This window comes from Engraulis encrasicolus, chromosome 20 (genome assembly GCF_034702125.1).
Source record: "Engraulis encrasicolus isolate BLACKSEA-1 chromosome 20, IST_EnEncr_1.0, whole genome shotgun sequence".
Taxonomy (NCBI): Eukaryota; Metazoa; Chordata; class Actinopteri; order Clupeiformes; family Engraulidae; genus Engraulis; species Engraulis encrasicolus.
Window position 1 is genome coordinate 14249083 of NC_085876.1, and position 14173 is coordinate 14263255.

The following is a 14173-nucleotide window of genomic DNA, read 5'->3' on the forward strand; positions in this document are numbered from 1 at the left end:
TCTCTTTCCACAAACAAGTAAATACACAGAAAGCTGTTGTGTGGTTGAAGTAAATGATGGATTTCTTTTTTAATCGATGGCATAATTTAACATCCACTTCATTTATTGATTTGCTTTTTTAAAAGTATTTTTTTCTTCATCATCTTCTCGCCAAACCACAGTGATTCTACTGGTTGATAATAAACAATGGAAAGGAGAAAGGGAGGGGGGGTTGTCGGGGATAGTGGAACAAGCATGGAGAAACAGGCCACGTTTGCAATCATAGGAACAACACGGGACAGTGAAGGAAGGAGAGAGGGACAGGAGGAGGGAGGGAGGAAAGGGTGGATGGCACATGAAAAAGAAGAACAGGAAAAACAGTGATGCAGTTGCTATCGACGGAGAGGAAAAAAGGAGAAAAAGTGCAGTTCTGAGCATGTGTGTGTGTGAGTGTGAGTGAGTGGCGTGTGGGTGAGACTGTGTGCTACATATTGCGTAGCTGCGCACTCGTGTGTGTGTGTGTGTGTGTTTTGTGTAACTGTAAGCGTGCATGTCCAGTCGTTTTGATGTGTTGCACCACAACCATCAATCCTCGCCTTTTTATTTTCATTTCAATTTTTTTGTGCTTCAGGCTTGGTATCTACAGTACAATTGTCAGTGTGCACCTTCATTCAATCAATTCACAGTATTCCTTTTGTGCGTCATCAGTATTCCGTCGCTAGTTGCGGTCAGTAGTGCGTGTGGGTCAGTCGGTCAGTAAGTCTGTGTCTCCATCCAGGTGCCTATCGCAGTATTTTCTAACAGGGAGGTCTAGTGCATATTGGCCCAAAAGGCTCCTTTTTTCGTGTGTCTTTCTGCTCTTCAGCAGTATGACTTATTTGTTAGATTTCTGTTTTTTTATGTTAGTATGTAATATATATCATAATAGCTTTAAATTATAGTTATTCTTATACTTTTTTTGGAAAAGCGATCATGCAGTCTTTTCTGATATTCTGCACTCATTCTGCATTCTGCATCCTCAGTCTTGTTTTATTTTATTTTTTTCTAGTGCATTCTGTCCTGTTTCTTTGTATTGGCTGTCCTGTGCATATACTGTCATATGTCATGTGTCAGTCTGTCAGTTGGTACTCTAGACAGTCTGTCTGTCAGTTCGTCATTCTGTTTGCGGGCCTGTGTAGGCATGTCAGTCTCACAGGGCACTGGGGTTTCTGAAATTGTGGCCGGCAAAACGAGCCTGATCACCCAACTCCTCCTCGATCCTGAAAAAAAACACAAGAAGAAATAATAGCGTAAATCATAAATAGACTTCTATCTCATGTTAATCTTAAATCTAATTTCCAAGCTTGTGATCAATTAAGTATTATAAGTATTATTAAGCATTATAAAGTATCTATCTATCTATCGATCTATCGATCTATCTATCTATCTATCTATCTATCTATCTATCTATCTATCTATCTATCTATCTATCTATCTATCTATCTATCTATCTATCTATCTATCTATCTATCTATCGAATCTACCTACCTATCTATATCATTGAATTATATATTTATTTGACACATTTTTTCACTGCATTGCTGATCCATCACCCACCACTGCTTGTGCCAATTCAATGAACAAGCTCACATCAAGGCACCCAGCACTCCATTTAAGCAAACAGTTAAGTATATGAAGAGTTGATATGCAAATCCTTCTAAAAGCCATTACAAAATCAGTAATGTTTCATTTTGAAATACCATTTTACAATGAATCGCTATAAAAACAATTAAATGTTATTATCAGGTGCAGCAAGTAAAGACCAAATAAAATTAAAAGTCTACTACATTTAGGGCTGTTTTTTAAAAACTCATCATAAATGCACGTAAGCGGTTTGGCATCTGAACTCTGTATACCTGACATGTGCACACGGTCATCACAGGTTCAGCCTCCTGAGTGGCTTAGCTGCCCCTCCCCCCCTTCCCATGATGCCTCAGAGTAAGAACTCTATTGGATTAGCCGCATCCGATCACATCGAGAGGACCAGCCTCACTGGCCTGTCACCAGTGGGGTGACAGCAGGGCAGAGCCGACACCAAAAACCAGCACGGGCATTTTTCCCATAGACCAGCCTCTCACCCCCTCACAGCCACTTGATTTTCTACAAGCTCATTCCACTGTCTACGTGTATATTAAAGATAGACCAATAGCCCACCCGTTTAAATTAAGGGCCGGTCTCGAAGGAGAAAAAAAACAAACAAGTAAACAAAAATGAACAGCATCGGTGACTGAGGACAGGCAGCGCACGGGGGAAAAGCCCTGTATGCCAGATTACCAGTCCATCCCTGGGTGACAGGGAAGTGTCAGTCAGTCTCCATAATGGCAAATTACTACTGGGGCTCTGTCAATTTGAGTCCATTTATGTCAATCCCACTTGGATGCTTCTATGAACAGTAATTTTGTGTATGTCCAGAATATTGTGTTGACCAACAACAAAATGTTGAAAGGCTGTCTTATCCCTATCATAGAATGGACTGTCCTGAAGGCAGAGATCAAGCCCAGATTTTCAAAAGCCTGTTATAGGTAACACAGGTAAAATGTGTATGTTTGTATGTTTGCTATCTAATATGAATACACTTCCAGAAATCCACAGTAGGTCATACAACAAAATTCATTTATATATACTGTATGTGGTAGTATGGTAAAGACCTGTTATAGAGTTGCTTCAGTAGAAGTACTTATAACATACCCTGAAGACTGTATGTATTGCACGATTCTCTGTGTATGGCAGGCTATTGCACTATTACTTGCTTTGAGGTGGTGCCGGGGGTGCAATGATGTTGTGCTTTATTGTGCACTCACTGTGTTCCTGCATTTATACCCTCTGTGTGAAATTGCAATTTGGAGTTAAACATCTTAGAGATGTATAATGAAACCTCTTACCTCATCAACTGGTTATATTTGGCCAGTCGTTCGGATCTACATGGTGCCCCAGTTTTGATCTGAAGTAGGGGCAGGAAGTGTGAAATAAAATCGTTAAAATGTATAAAACATTTTACATTAAATTAACAAGCATGATTTATATACTGCACGATTTAAATACTGTTGGTTACATTTGCTGTTTGCCCTTACTAGTGGTCTGTGTGTGTGTGTGTGTGTGTGTGTGTGCGTGCGTGCGTGTGTGCGTAATAATGACATAATGACTATTTCAGAAGCTTTCCAAATACTCCAGATATCGTGATTGTAAACAGATCTGATAATTCTGTGCTTATTATTGAGGTTGGGTGCTGTTTTGGTTTCTGACACGGACACTTGCTATTACTTCAAGCTACTGAAATATCAACTATCACAGGACCGCATTGCCCATCTGGGATACAAATTAAAGTTAATAGTCCTGATTTTTGGCAGCTTAGGCCATATACATGAGAATTTTAGAGGGCTGCAGATTGCGGGACAGCAAAAAGGAGCAAAAACACTGGCAAAGATTTGCTCTGTTTCAGCTATCATTGGTAGCATGCAAATATGGAAACGAAGATGTTATGTTTGTTTATCCTTGAATGGTGATTCATTTGTTTAAAACCGATACTGCCATACTTAACCCGTTTAAACACAGCGTTATAAATGTATTGTTACAAGAATGGCAATGACCAAGTCGTATTGCATTACTAAAGGCCCTGTGTTATGTCATGGTAGAGTAGTACTATGGTCATTAACCTTTCAATGACTATTACATCGTGCCTCAGATGGTACGGCGTGCATTATGGGGCTACGTCTGTAAGTCTTTAAGATCTGCTCGCCTGCTTCTTCCAAAATATTTGGATCTTGTACCTTGTCCTTGTGTTCTTGGGTCCGAATAAAAGTAATCAAATGTGTGTGTACCTGTCCAGTGCAGAGTCCCACTACCAGGTCAGCAATGAAGGTGTCTTCTGTCTCACCAGAGCGATGGCTGACCATCACACCCCAGCCATTAGCCTGTGCAAGCTTACACCTGAGAGAGAGAGAGAGAGAGAGAGAGAGAGAGAGAGAGAGAGAGAGAGAGAGAGAGAGAGAGAGAGAGGCAGAGGGACAGATGGAAAAAGAGAGACAGATAGATGGAGAGAGAGACACACACACAAAGGGTAGAGACAGACAGATTAGAGAGACAGAGAGAGAGAGAGAGATGGGAGGGAGGGAGAGAGAGATGGGTGGGAGGGAGGGAGAGAGAGATGGGTGGGAGGGCGAGAGACAGATTGACAAACACAGAGAAAGATGAAGACAGAATGAAACATAATAATGGGACGAATTTATATTCAAATAGAAGCAAGCAGAAAGGAAACTAATTAGACATATTTTTCAACTATTTTGCAAAATTGTTTTGTCGCCACTCGAGCAAAACTAAACATAATCAGCGGGATCATCTGCACAAATTTGTAAGAACAAAAGAAACCTTTCTCTCTTTTATCACGACGGGAAAATTATTACATTCAAAACATTTACTCTCATCATTAGGCCAGCCCTGCATTCATAATTGGAAATGAAAAGATGACTCATACAGTATTAGAAAAAGGCATAACATTTCAACACTGAATTAGTGGTCTGCTCCATGTTTGTTTTCCTTCCCACATACTGTAATTGACCAAGTTTATAGCCTTAATTATGGACCTTGTCTATGGCCACACATTACGCTGTGCATATAAAATCATGGGCATGGATTGACCATATGCAAGATTGTTAAGTAGTATATCAGGGGGGGGGGGTCCTTTGGAGCTGATTGTACATAGGGCCCACAATTTGCTTCTACGCCCCTGCATGTGTACGTGAATGTGCAGTGGTGAATAATAATCATTCTAGCTTACGCCTGGATGGCCTCGGTCACGGAGCCGATCTGGTTGACCTTGAGCAGCAGGCAGTTGCAGGCGCGCTCCTCCGCCGCCTTCTCTATCCGCTTGGGATTGGTCACCGTCAGGTCGTCCCCCACCACCTGGATCCCCACCGAGGCCGTCAGATTCGTCCACGCCGCCCAGTCGTCCTGGTCGAAGGGGTCCTCGATGGACACCACTGAGGTGACAGAGGGAGACAGAGGGAGGAGGAGAGAGAGGAAGAGTGGGGGAGGGAATGAGTTTTTTTAATATACGTATATATTTTGGGGCATTTTTGGCCTTTATTACAACAGTGAAGAGTTGGACAGGAAGTGAGTGGGGAGAGAGACGGGGAAGGGTCAGCAAAGGACCCAGCCTGGAATCGAATCCGGGTCAGCCACCTAGCAGACGAGTGCCCTAACGTTAGCGCAATGGTATGGCCGGGAATGAGTTTCTAAACGCCATAAAAAACAATGAACTCAAAATTGGTGGTCCTGGTCAATGGGTTTTCAATGGACTCCACTGAAGGACCAGAACATGGAGGACGGACGGAGAGGTGAGATGATGAGCAGGACCATCAGAATCTGGATCCGATTCTGCTTTATCAGCCTTTTTTGCGTCAAGCAAGTTCCTTCTTGTATTGAAGCTAAACAAGTATAAATGACTACCAGGTTCCATTGAAAACAGTTGCGTAAGTTAATGCAGGTAAAAGTGATGCTGCTGCTTATGCTTTGAATGCATTGAGTCTGAGTTGTCTTAATGTCTTGTGAAAAGTCCCATCGTTCAACTACAGTGTATGTACAAGGAACTTGCTCGATGTAAGCTCTCCACACACTTCCTAAAAGCAAGCTTGCAACATTCACGTTAGCGCCCATAGGACATAAAGCAATGAATAATTCTAAGCCTGAATCAGAATTTTAAAACTTCTCTTTTATCATAAAGTTTTTATGATTTTCTACAACTAAATGTCAAATATTGGCTATAGTGCTGCTGTCCCATATCTGATATCAGGCAAGATACTACCTGAGCTCCTGCACTTGCAAAATGCAGGGCATTAAAGAGAAGTTAACAGCCCTATCAAGATGCATAGTGAATGCCACACAACTTAATTTCATCTAGGCTATATGCTGTCATGCTATTTTTTCCCTTTTTAGTCACCAAAAAGTCTGTAGGAATTGAAAATTTGACCTTGCCTTTTCATACCTTGCAACCTGCAGGTAGGGATTTTTTTTACCCATTTTACAGTACAAACTAGATCCCAAATGTGAAGCTTACTCAGCATTTACAAAGATTATTGCTTTCTCTAAACACTGCAGTGAAAAAAAATCCCACAGAATTTGTTCCTCACAAGGTCAATGTAGCTAATCAGAATTAGCATTCATTTCCCAAAGGTCGATATGCTATCTCAGATGTGCAGCCTACTCAGCATTTACTTTGAGGATTAATCTCTGAACTCTATAGGTTCTCATAAGGTCGATGAGCCATAGTGTGACTGGAGTGACTGTGGAGGGAAGGTGACCTTGTCAAGGTCAAATGAACTAATCCAATCCCCAGTCATTGGACACAGTGCAAGTAAGCGACCGGTTAAGTTCAGCTGAAGTTCATAGCTACCTGGGTAGTCGTTGACGAAACTCTGGTAGATTTCAGCCAGCTCTTCTCCTGTGATGTGTCTGGAGGAGTCGGGGGGAGACTTGAAGTCCAAGTCGTACTTTCCCTCGCGATAAAACTCGGAGGCAGCCACATCCATTCCAATAACAATCTTATCTGTGAAGCCGGCATTCTCTATGGCGGTTTTCAGAAGCTCGAGAGCTGAAAAGACAACAAGGCAGACATACAGTAAGTGACACACCTGAATATAGACCTTTTAGAGCCCATTGTGAATGTCAAGGATGCCTGTTATGACATTGATTGATAGCACTGGCCTGCTATAAAGTAATGACCTTTCTATCATTCAAAGCCTTCATCTAGCTTTTCATTTTCTTTAAATATGTTGACTAAAATCAAAATGACTGATACCTCAGGACATCTGTATATCAAATTACTTGGAAAGAGAGTTGAAAGACTTTGACCTTCCCTTTTTCGCTTACACATTCACCATGTAAATTAGAAAATGAAAACAAAAGCCCCTTTAACAGTTAGGCCTATTCGTTAAATACCAATATGAAAGTAAAATATTTTACTTGGACAGCCAGTGTCCTACTTGAAACCATTCAAACTAAAAACACAATTGAAGCATTCATACTGAAGAAAATAATCAGGGATTATATAAATATACTGTACGTACACTGAATAAACAGTATACATGATACTCCTGCTGAGTTACCAATTTAGGTTCTGATTACACATATGTGAATATTTTTAAATGCAGATATATTTTTTTACCCGTTCATGTGTAAACCCCACATGTGAATGAAAATAAAAACGGTTTCAGCCGCCTAAATGAGATATTTTTTAAATGTTGGAGATGTTGGTCTGACCAAGAAGATATCGAATAACGTTTCCCAAACGGACTGATTATTCCGCCTCCCTCAGCTTGCTAGTGGTTGAGGCAAGAAAAGGCAGTGCCAAAGTTTAAACCAAACATTTTCTTAGACCCAAAAGAATGTCTCTGCTTAAACCACGTCACTGCCTTGAACACGCCTCTACCCAGGGCCGTTGGAGCTGCTCAAAGCTGATTGCTTTCTGATAAAGTGAGTGGAGCTCAGAAACAATATTTGTATTGCTCCTGGCCTGACTAGAAGTAATGCCGGAGATCCATTATAGCGTTACGTTATCGCAGCTAGACGTACTGGATGTCCCAGTGTCGACGCACTGCTACTACAGCTCGCGTGGCCCGGGAGTTATATACAGGAAGTATATCAATCTACATTTCTAGCCGTTTTTATCCATATAGCAAACCAACTGCCCCTAAATTACAGTTCAAAATGCTCTTACCGAACTCGGCACATGTGTTTTTTCCACACACAGCTTGGCCTCGTGTTGTTATGCTTATGGTCGAAATCGAACATAATCATTTGAACCCAGGTATCATAAGCACATGCAACATACATGCTTGTAGTCTATATTTTGTACACCCAAAAGTTCGACAGATGTCAAAAATCTACTTTTACCGAGGGAAATGCACCTTCGTGATGACCACAGGTATCATGGGACATCTTCATGTAATCAACAGTCATTGGGTAACGCAGTCCGTCAGCCGCTGCTAATTTGCATAACTTTCAGGAGAGCTCAACTTTTTGACGTGCCACCGGACCCACGCTCGCCGTGCCGGAATCCCAACATGCATTGCAAGTCCGGTAACGACGATATGCCGCATTTCATTGAAAATAAATTGAATGCGTTGGCACGGCGTGCGTCAAACTGACAAATGGATTTGCACCGTAATGCCGCAGGTGTTGCGTCACTAGGAGGGCGTCGCCTGGCTACATCAAGCTTGTACCTTCGCTGTTCTCTAGGATGTTGGGCGCGAAGCCCCCCTCGTCACCGACGTTGATGGCGTCCTGGCCGTACTTGTCCTTGATGACGGCCTTGAGGGTGTGGTAGAGCTCGGCGCCGATGCGCAGCGCGTCTCGGAACGACTCGGCGCCCACAGGGAGCACCATGAACTCCTGCATGGCCAGTTTATTGCCAGCATGGGAGCCGCCATTGATGACGTTAAAGGCCTTCAAGAGCAGAGGAAGTGAAGAGCACATGAGAGATGAGTTGAGGTGAGAGAGAGAGAGAGAAAGAGAGAGAGATTTTGAAAGAAAGAGATGAAAAGGAGAGCGGCCATTTCTAGCCTGTGCATTAATCTGATGACAAGTGTTATATATGATGTACTGTAGACATATTTTGCTTACGTACAGGAACAGGCAGCACCAGCTCTGTGTTTCCTGCCAGGTCAGCGATGTGGCGATACAGGGGCACCTCTTTCTCTGCGGCGCCCGCCTTGCAGATGGCCAGCGAGACGCCCAGAATAGCATTAGCACCAAACTGAGCTGTTATTATGACGGAATAGGATGGGGGTGTAAAACAGAAAACAGAACGGAAAACAGAACAGAGTGTGCTGTTAAAAAAAACAGTCGGTTCTGTGCTACTCAGTCGAAGAGGATAGTCTGAGCATATTGATTGTCTAGATAAGGCAAGGTAAAGCCAGACAATTTTATAAGTGTAGTGAATTTCATGCGCAGAGGCAGTGCAATGTGCTAAATAAAAATAAAAGCAAAACGTTTTGTAAAGGCATGTAAAGGATAGATATCGTTTGTATGCATTCCTTGCTGAAGAGAATAGAGCGAGCATGTTGATTGTCCCGATAAGGCAGGTAAAGTGAGACCATTTTATTTATATAGTGCATTTATGCATAGGTAGTTCAATGGCCTTATCAAAATAAAAGTAAAGACAGTACGTAAAAGTGCATAATGACACAATGACTAAAGAAGGATACCGTTGGTGTATAGGGTGAATGAAATGCGTGAAAGTTGAATAAAGACGCAAAAAACTAACTAAAATTGAAATTAAAAATTAAAAGGCCACTCACATTTGTTTTCTGTGCCGTCCATCTCAATCATTAGATTGTCCAGTTTCTCCTGCTCCTCCACACTGATACCCTGTGAAACAGCCGCTTATAATAAGTAACATATCACCAACAATCAATATGGCAATACAGGGCTCTAAACTAACACCAACCAGCCAAATGCTGGTGAAATTTCAGTTTGGCCAATTGGAGAGTGTATATTTGGCTAATTTTTTAACCCGTTAGTGAGTGTGTGTTTGGCTAGTAAGATTAACATCTACTAGCAATTTTGGCTGGTGATGAAAAAAGCTAATTTAGAGCCCTGGTAACATGACCACAGCGAGCTTAGTATTCTCATAATGTGCACTGTTCCACAAGTGGAAACGCTGGACTAGCAGATGAAAGATTTTCTCATTACACTGTGCAGGAAATGGTCAAAAACGGTACTGCAACTATGCTGCTCGTTGAAACTGGGTTGCCTATTGCCAAATTTGATCTTTTCATGAAAGTTTACTAAGTAATAAACTAATATCTTCTAGTATGGCCCGAGTAGGCCTACAGTCATTTTTGCAGCTAAAAATGTCTATTTCTGGAAATTCAAAATGGCAGACCATGGAGAAGATTCCCCCTTTTTTGTATGAAAAGTGCAATTTTCTCAGTCATAGTGAATACTTAGAATTTGATGGTGGTGGTAAGTATTCATGAAAAAGGTAACATTAGTGAATAGCTAGCATGAACTCTGGAAATAAACAACTAAAAATCTTATAAATAAAAAACTAAAAAGGCACAGTGTACCTTTAACATAGCACTAACAACGATGACATTACACAGAGTAATGCATTCTAACAGCATATTTATGACAGGGGCCATGTCTTAACAGATGAAGAAATATCTATTTCTCATCATCTTAAATGTGTCTGTAAGAGAGGCCTGGTTCCCATAAATCCATTGTGATTTGCACCTGTGACATTAACCATGCACATGCACGTCTGTAACCTTCTGTTTGCAGCCTAACACACAATCATTAAGTGTCAATGTAAACATGTATCGATATATTTATTGTGTGCTGTGTGTATTTGCCGGCGTACTTTATGGATTTGCTTGCCTTGTTCCTTTTCTATGTTCCCTCTAAGTGAGCTTTCACAGAGCCCCTTGTAAGAAATCAATAGCGAATGGTATCAGAGCAAACAGCACTTTACGTGTGAGTGTGAAATGTCTAGAGACGGTGGTCCCAGTGTTCTATCAAGATGGGCTGTTTCATTCAGATGAGCTGCCGTTCAAGGACCACAATGAGTCTTTTTGAGCTTTTTGTGAATCCCTTTTTATACAGTGTGCTAAGGAATATCCTACATTGTATTTATTTTAACCACAGCGTCAATAAATAGTATCAAATCAAATCAACATACCCCAAACAACCCCAACCTTAACCCCTATAAGAGCTGCTACTGCTACTGTTGTGCATACAAAGTAATGGCTTGGTAGGTCAGCTCGACGGGTGGCTCATCTCGACCGAACGCAACACAGGCACGCGTGAGCTGGCAGCGGGGGACAAATGAAAGAGCAGGCCGCAGCCCCAACACCTACTGAAGCGATGAGGGCCGGTCCCAGGGTGTCATTGATGTGGCCAACAGCCTTCAGGACACCTGGGAGAGAGAGAGAGAGAGAGAGAGAGAGAGAGAGAGAGAGAGAGAGAGAGAGAGAGAGAGAGAGAGAGAGAGAGACAGAGAGCGAAAGAGAGAATGGGGGGGGTAAAAGATGGAAGAGGGAAGGAGGGAGAGGTGGATGGAGAAAAGAGAAATGGAGGAAGGAAGCGGGAAAGAGAGAGAGAGAAGAATAGAGAGAGAGATGGATGCACGGAGAGAGCGAGGGAGAGGGAGGGAGAGGGTGTGAGTTTCTAAACGGGATGGAAGAGGAAAATCGTGTCATACCCTTGAGGAAAAGCAATGCAGTAAAACCAAAATGGCGTGAGCACGATACATTGCGGTGGATCTGAGAAGTCACAGAAAACGAAATGTCTCAAATTTTCCTTCATTTGACCAAACACATCTCCAAAGGAATCTTAGCAATGCACACTTCAACTACGAGGGCATCTATTATTATAAAATATAGTTCTGTTTCTTGTGGGCTCATCAATGTATGGATTGATATGCATGATAGTATAACTATAGATAGACATTCTGCATCCAGAATGTGGATGAACATACACGTTCATACAAGTGTATGAGTATGAGTCTATTTATGTTTATTACAAATAAGTACCCCATGTTTGAGAGCAGTAAGATGCACATCGATTCAACGATAGAGAAGTTCTCGGACATGCTCACATCAGAGCCTCATCTTTCCCTTGTGGAGCGACCCGCCCCATTCTACTACATGTCTATGTGCTAGGGCTGTAACGATACACTCGACTCACGATTCAGTTCGTATCACGATTTTTGACCTACAGCTCGATACACCCCACGATTTCTGAAATGTATCTCATTCGAAGCTTGGAAGCACGACCACATCGAATCATATGGTTGCTTTCTGGAATGAAGGATAACAAAACTTTTAAAGGTCGTATCACGATAGCCCTATTGCCTCCTTACATGACGATACAGTATCCAGACTCTGAGTATCACAATTTCTTGGTTCGATCCAATATCGTTACAGCCCTACTGTGTGCACATTCTGCATCTAAAGGCAGGTACATCATCTGCCCGCCACAGCACAAAATGCAGCGTTATTTCCTTAGCAAGCAGTCTGGGACCAAATACATGAATCTAGACAGTTACATCGACTGTGTTGGCCCAGTCGTGGCTCTAACGGCTGGGCACTGGATTGCTGTGCGGGCGACCCGGGTTCGATTCCCAGTCCGGGTCATTTCCTGATCCTTCCCCATCTCTCTCTCCCTCTGCAATTTCCTGTCTGTTCTCCACTGTCCTATCAAATAATAAAGGCACAAAAGCCCTACAAAATATATTTTAAAAAAAGCTAAAACACAGAGTGTGCTAAAAAAGTGTTGAATTAAAACCCTAAAAATATGTACTGTTACATATTAGAAATGAATCGGGAAGGGTCTAGGACACAGTCAGATTCGACACAGCAGCACAGTGGTTGTCGTGCAGGCAGAAGTCAGAGAGCCTCAGCAGTCGCACCTTTGCCCTTGTAGCGGCTCTTGTCTCCATCTCGAAGCTCCAGAGCCTCATAGATCCCTGTGGACGCTCCACTGGGCACGGCAGCTCTGAACACACCTGACAGGGAGAGGGGGATGGGGAGAGAGGGGAGAGAGATGAGAGGAGAGAGAGAGAGAGAGAAAGAGAGAGAGAGAGAGAGAGAGAGAGAGAGAGAGAGAGAGAGAGAGAGAGAGAGAGAGAGAGAGAGAGAGGTTGGAGGGAGAGAGAGGAGAGAGAGAGAGAGAGAGGAAGAGCAAGGAATAGAGAGAGAGAGAGAGCAAGGGAGAGAGAGAGAGAGGAGAGAGAGAGGGAGAGATGAGAGGAGAGAGAGAGCAAGAGCAATGGACAGAGAGAGAGATGGGAGGAATGTGAGAGAGCAAGATAGAGAGAGAGAGATTGGAGAGAACCAAAGATAAAGCGAGAAAAGGGGGGCATAGATGAAAGAGGGAGAGAGAGAGAGAGAGAGAGAGAGAGAGAGAGAGAGAGAGAGTGAGAGAGAAAGAAAGAAAGTCAGATGATGAAATGGAAAAAAAGACAAGCAGGGAGGGCCGAAACAGAATGAGAGAAGGCTGTGTTGTGTGGCTGCCTGGTGCAGTGTTTCAGTGCCTCCTCTCAAACGCTTTTTAGAATTCAATTTTTGTCAGACACCAGCGTCTGCAGCCATGCGAGCCGCTGCAGTAATGAAATGAAATAGTTGATAGCGCATTCAAATGGCGAAGGAGGAGAAATTTGCATTCTTTGCATTCTTTTTTAATTTCTCAAAGAGAGGTATAATCACACCATTCCATCTTGTAAGGTTCTGCATCATGGCAGTCATTCGAAGCGGTACATGCAATACTAAAATCTGAAAGAAAAGAAACAATGTTCTTTTCAGGGACAATTTGTCTTGGTCTCATTCTGCGCTTTGTATTGTCCTAGAAGAAAATAGACCCAGTCTTGTAAGGCGTAAATGCCAGTCAGTGATCATGCCAGTGTAAAGTATCACGTGAATTGGAACAGTACACAATTTGTCAATAATGGTGCCATATTGTGTCCCATTCTAAGATGGAAAAGATGCGATCTGTATTCAAATGGGCTTTTATTTTTCAGGCACTTCTCCTATTACCTTTCTCAGTCCTCAGGTCCACCTCGACAGTGGGGTTTCCCCGGGAGTCCAGGATCTCCCTGGCAACGATACTCACAATGGACATCCTGTGTTGGAGAGAAAAAAGAACACAGCGAACCAATCAGGAACCAGCGTTTGGCTTCCTCTGAAAAAAAAAAAACCCTGAAAGTCTTGCAGCAAAGAAACTGTTTTTTTGGTCTTTGGGAAAACATCAGGCTACAATCAAAGATGCGTTAAGGGGGATTCATACTAGTCGTGAGTGGTGCTAGTCTCCTTCATACTTCACTCACGACGATGGCGCGCGCCGTCACGTGACCTAAAATTTCGACACGCCCCCCGTCGTAAGCTCAAAATTCGGCGCGTGTCGCCACGTCGTGCACACGAGGATTTTTCTAACTTGTCGTGCGCCACCAGCGACCACGCAGATAGGCAGACAAAGCAGGAGTTGCGAAGAGAGGCTACAACTACTGTAGGCTACTACAGAATGGATCCTGCATCATTTTGAGGATAATAAAATGTCAGAGAGTTATTTTATCTTCTCTCTTAAATGTTGTTCAGTGAAACAATTGTTTACTTTGTTCAGAAGCACGTTGTGTTCGGCGATCTATTTATAAATTCTGCCGCCA

At 42.7% G+C, this 14173-nt stretch overlaps 1 protein-coding gene across 1 annotated transcript; it reads right to left on the minus strand.

Annotated features, from left to right (window-relative positions):
• Positions 1–45: 45 nt before the first annotated feature.
• eno2 (enolase 2) lies at positions 46–13632 on the minus strand. The gene is made up of 11 exons (XM_063185470.1): positions 13548–13632; positions 12425–12520; positions 10872–10930; positions 9312–9381; positions 8639–8772; positions 8235–8457; positions 6407–6604; positions 4793–4994; positions 3837–3945; positions 2901–2959; positions 46–1238 (listed from the first exon to the last, which is right to left on the minus strand). Exons 1-11 carry the CDS (start codon positions 13630–13632, stop codon positions 1169–1171), a joined length of 1305 nt encoding a protein of 434 aa, XP_063041540.1. The 3' UTR covers positions 46–1168.
• Between the last annotated feature and the right edge of the window lie 541 nt (positions 13633–14173).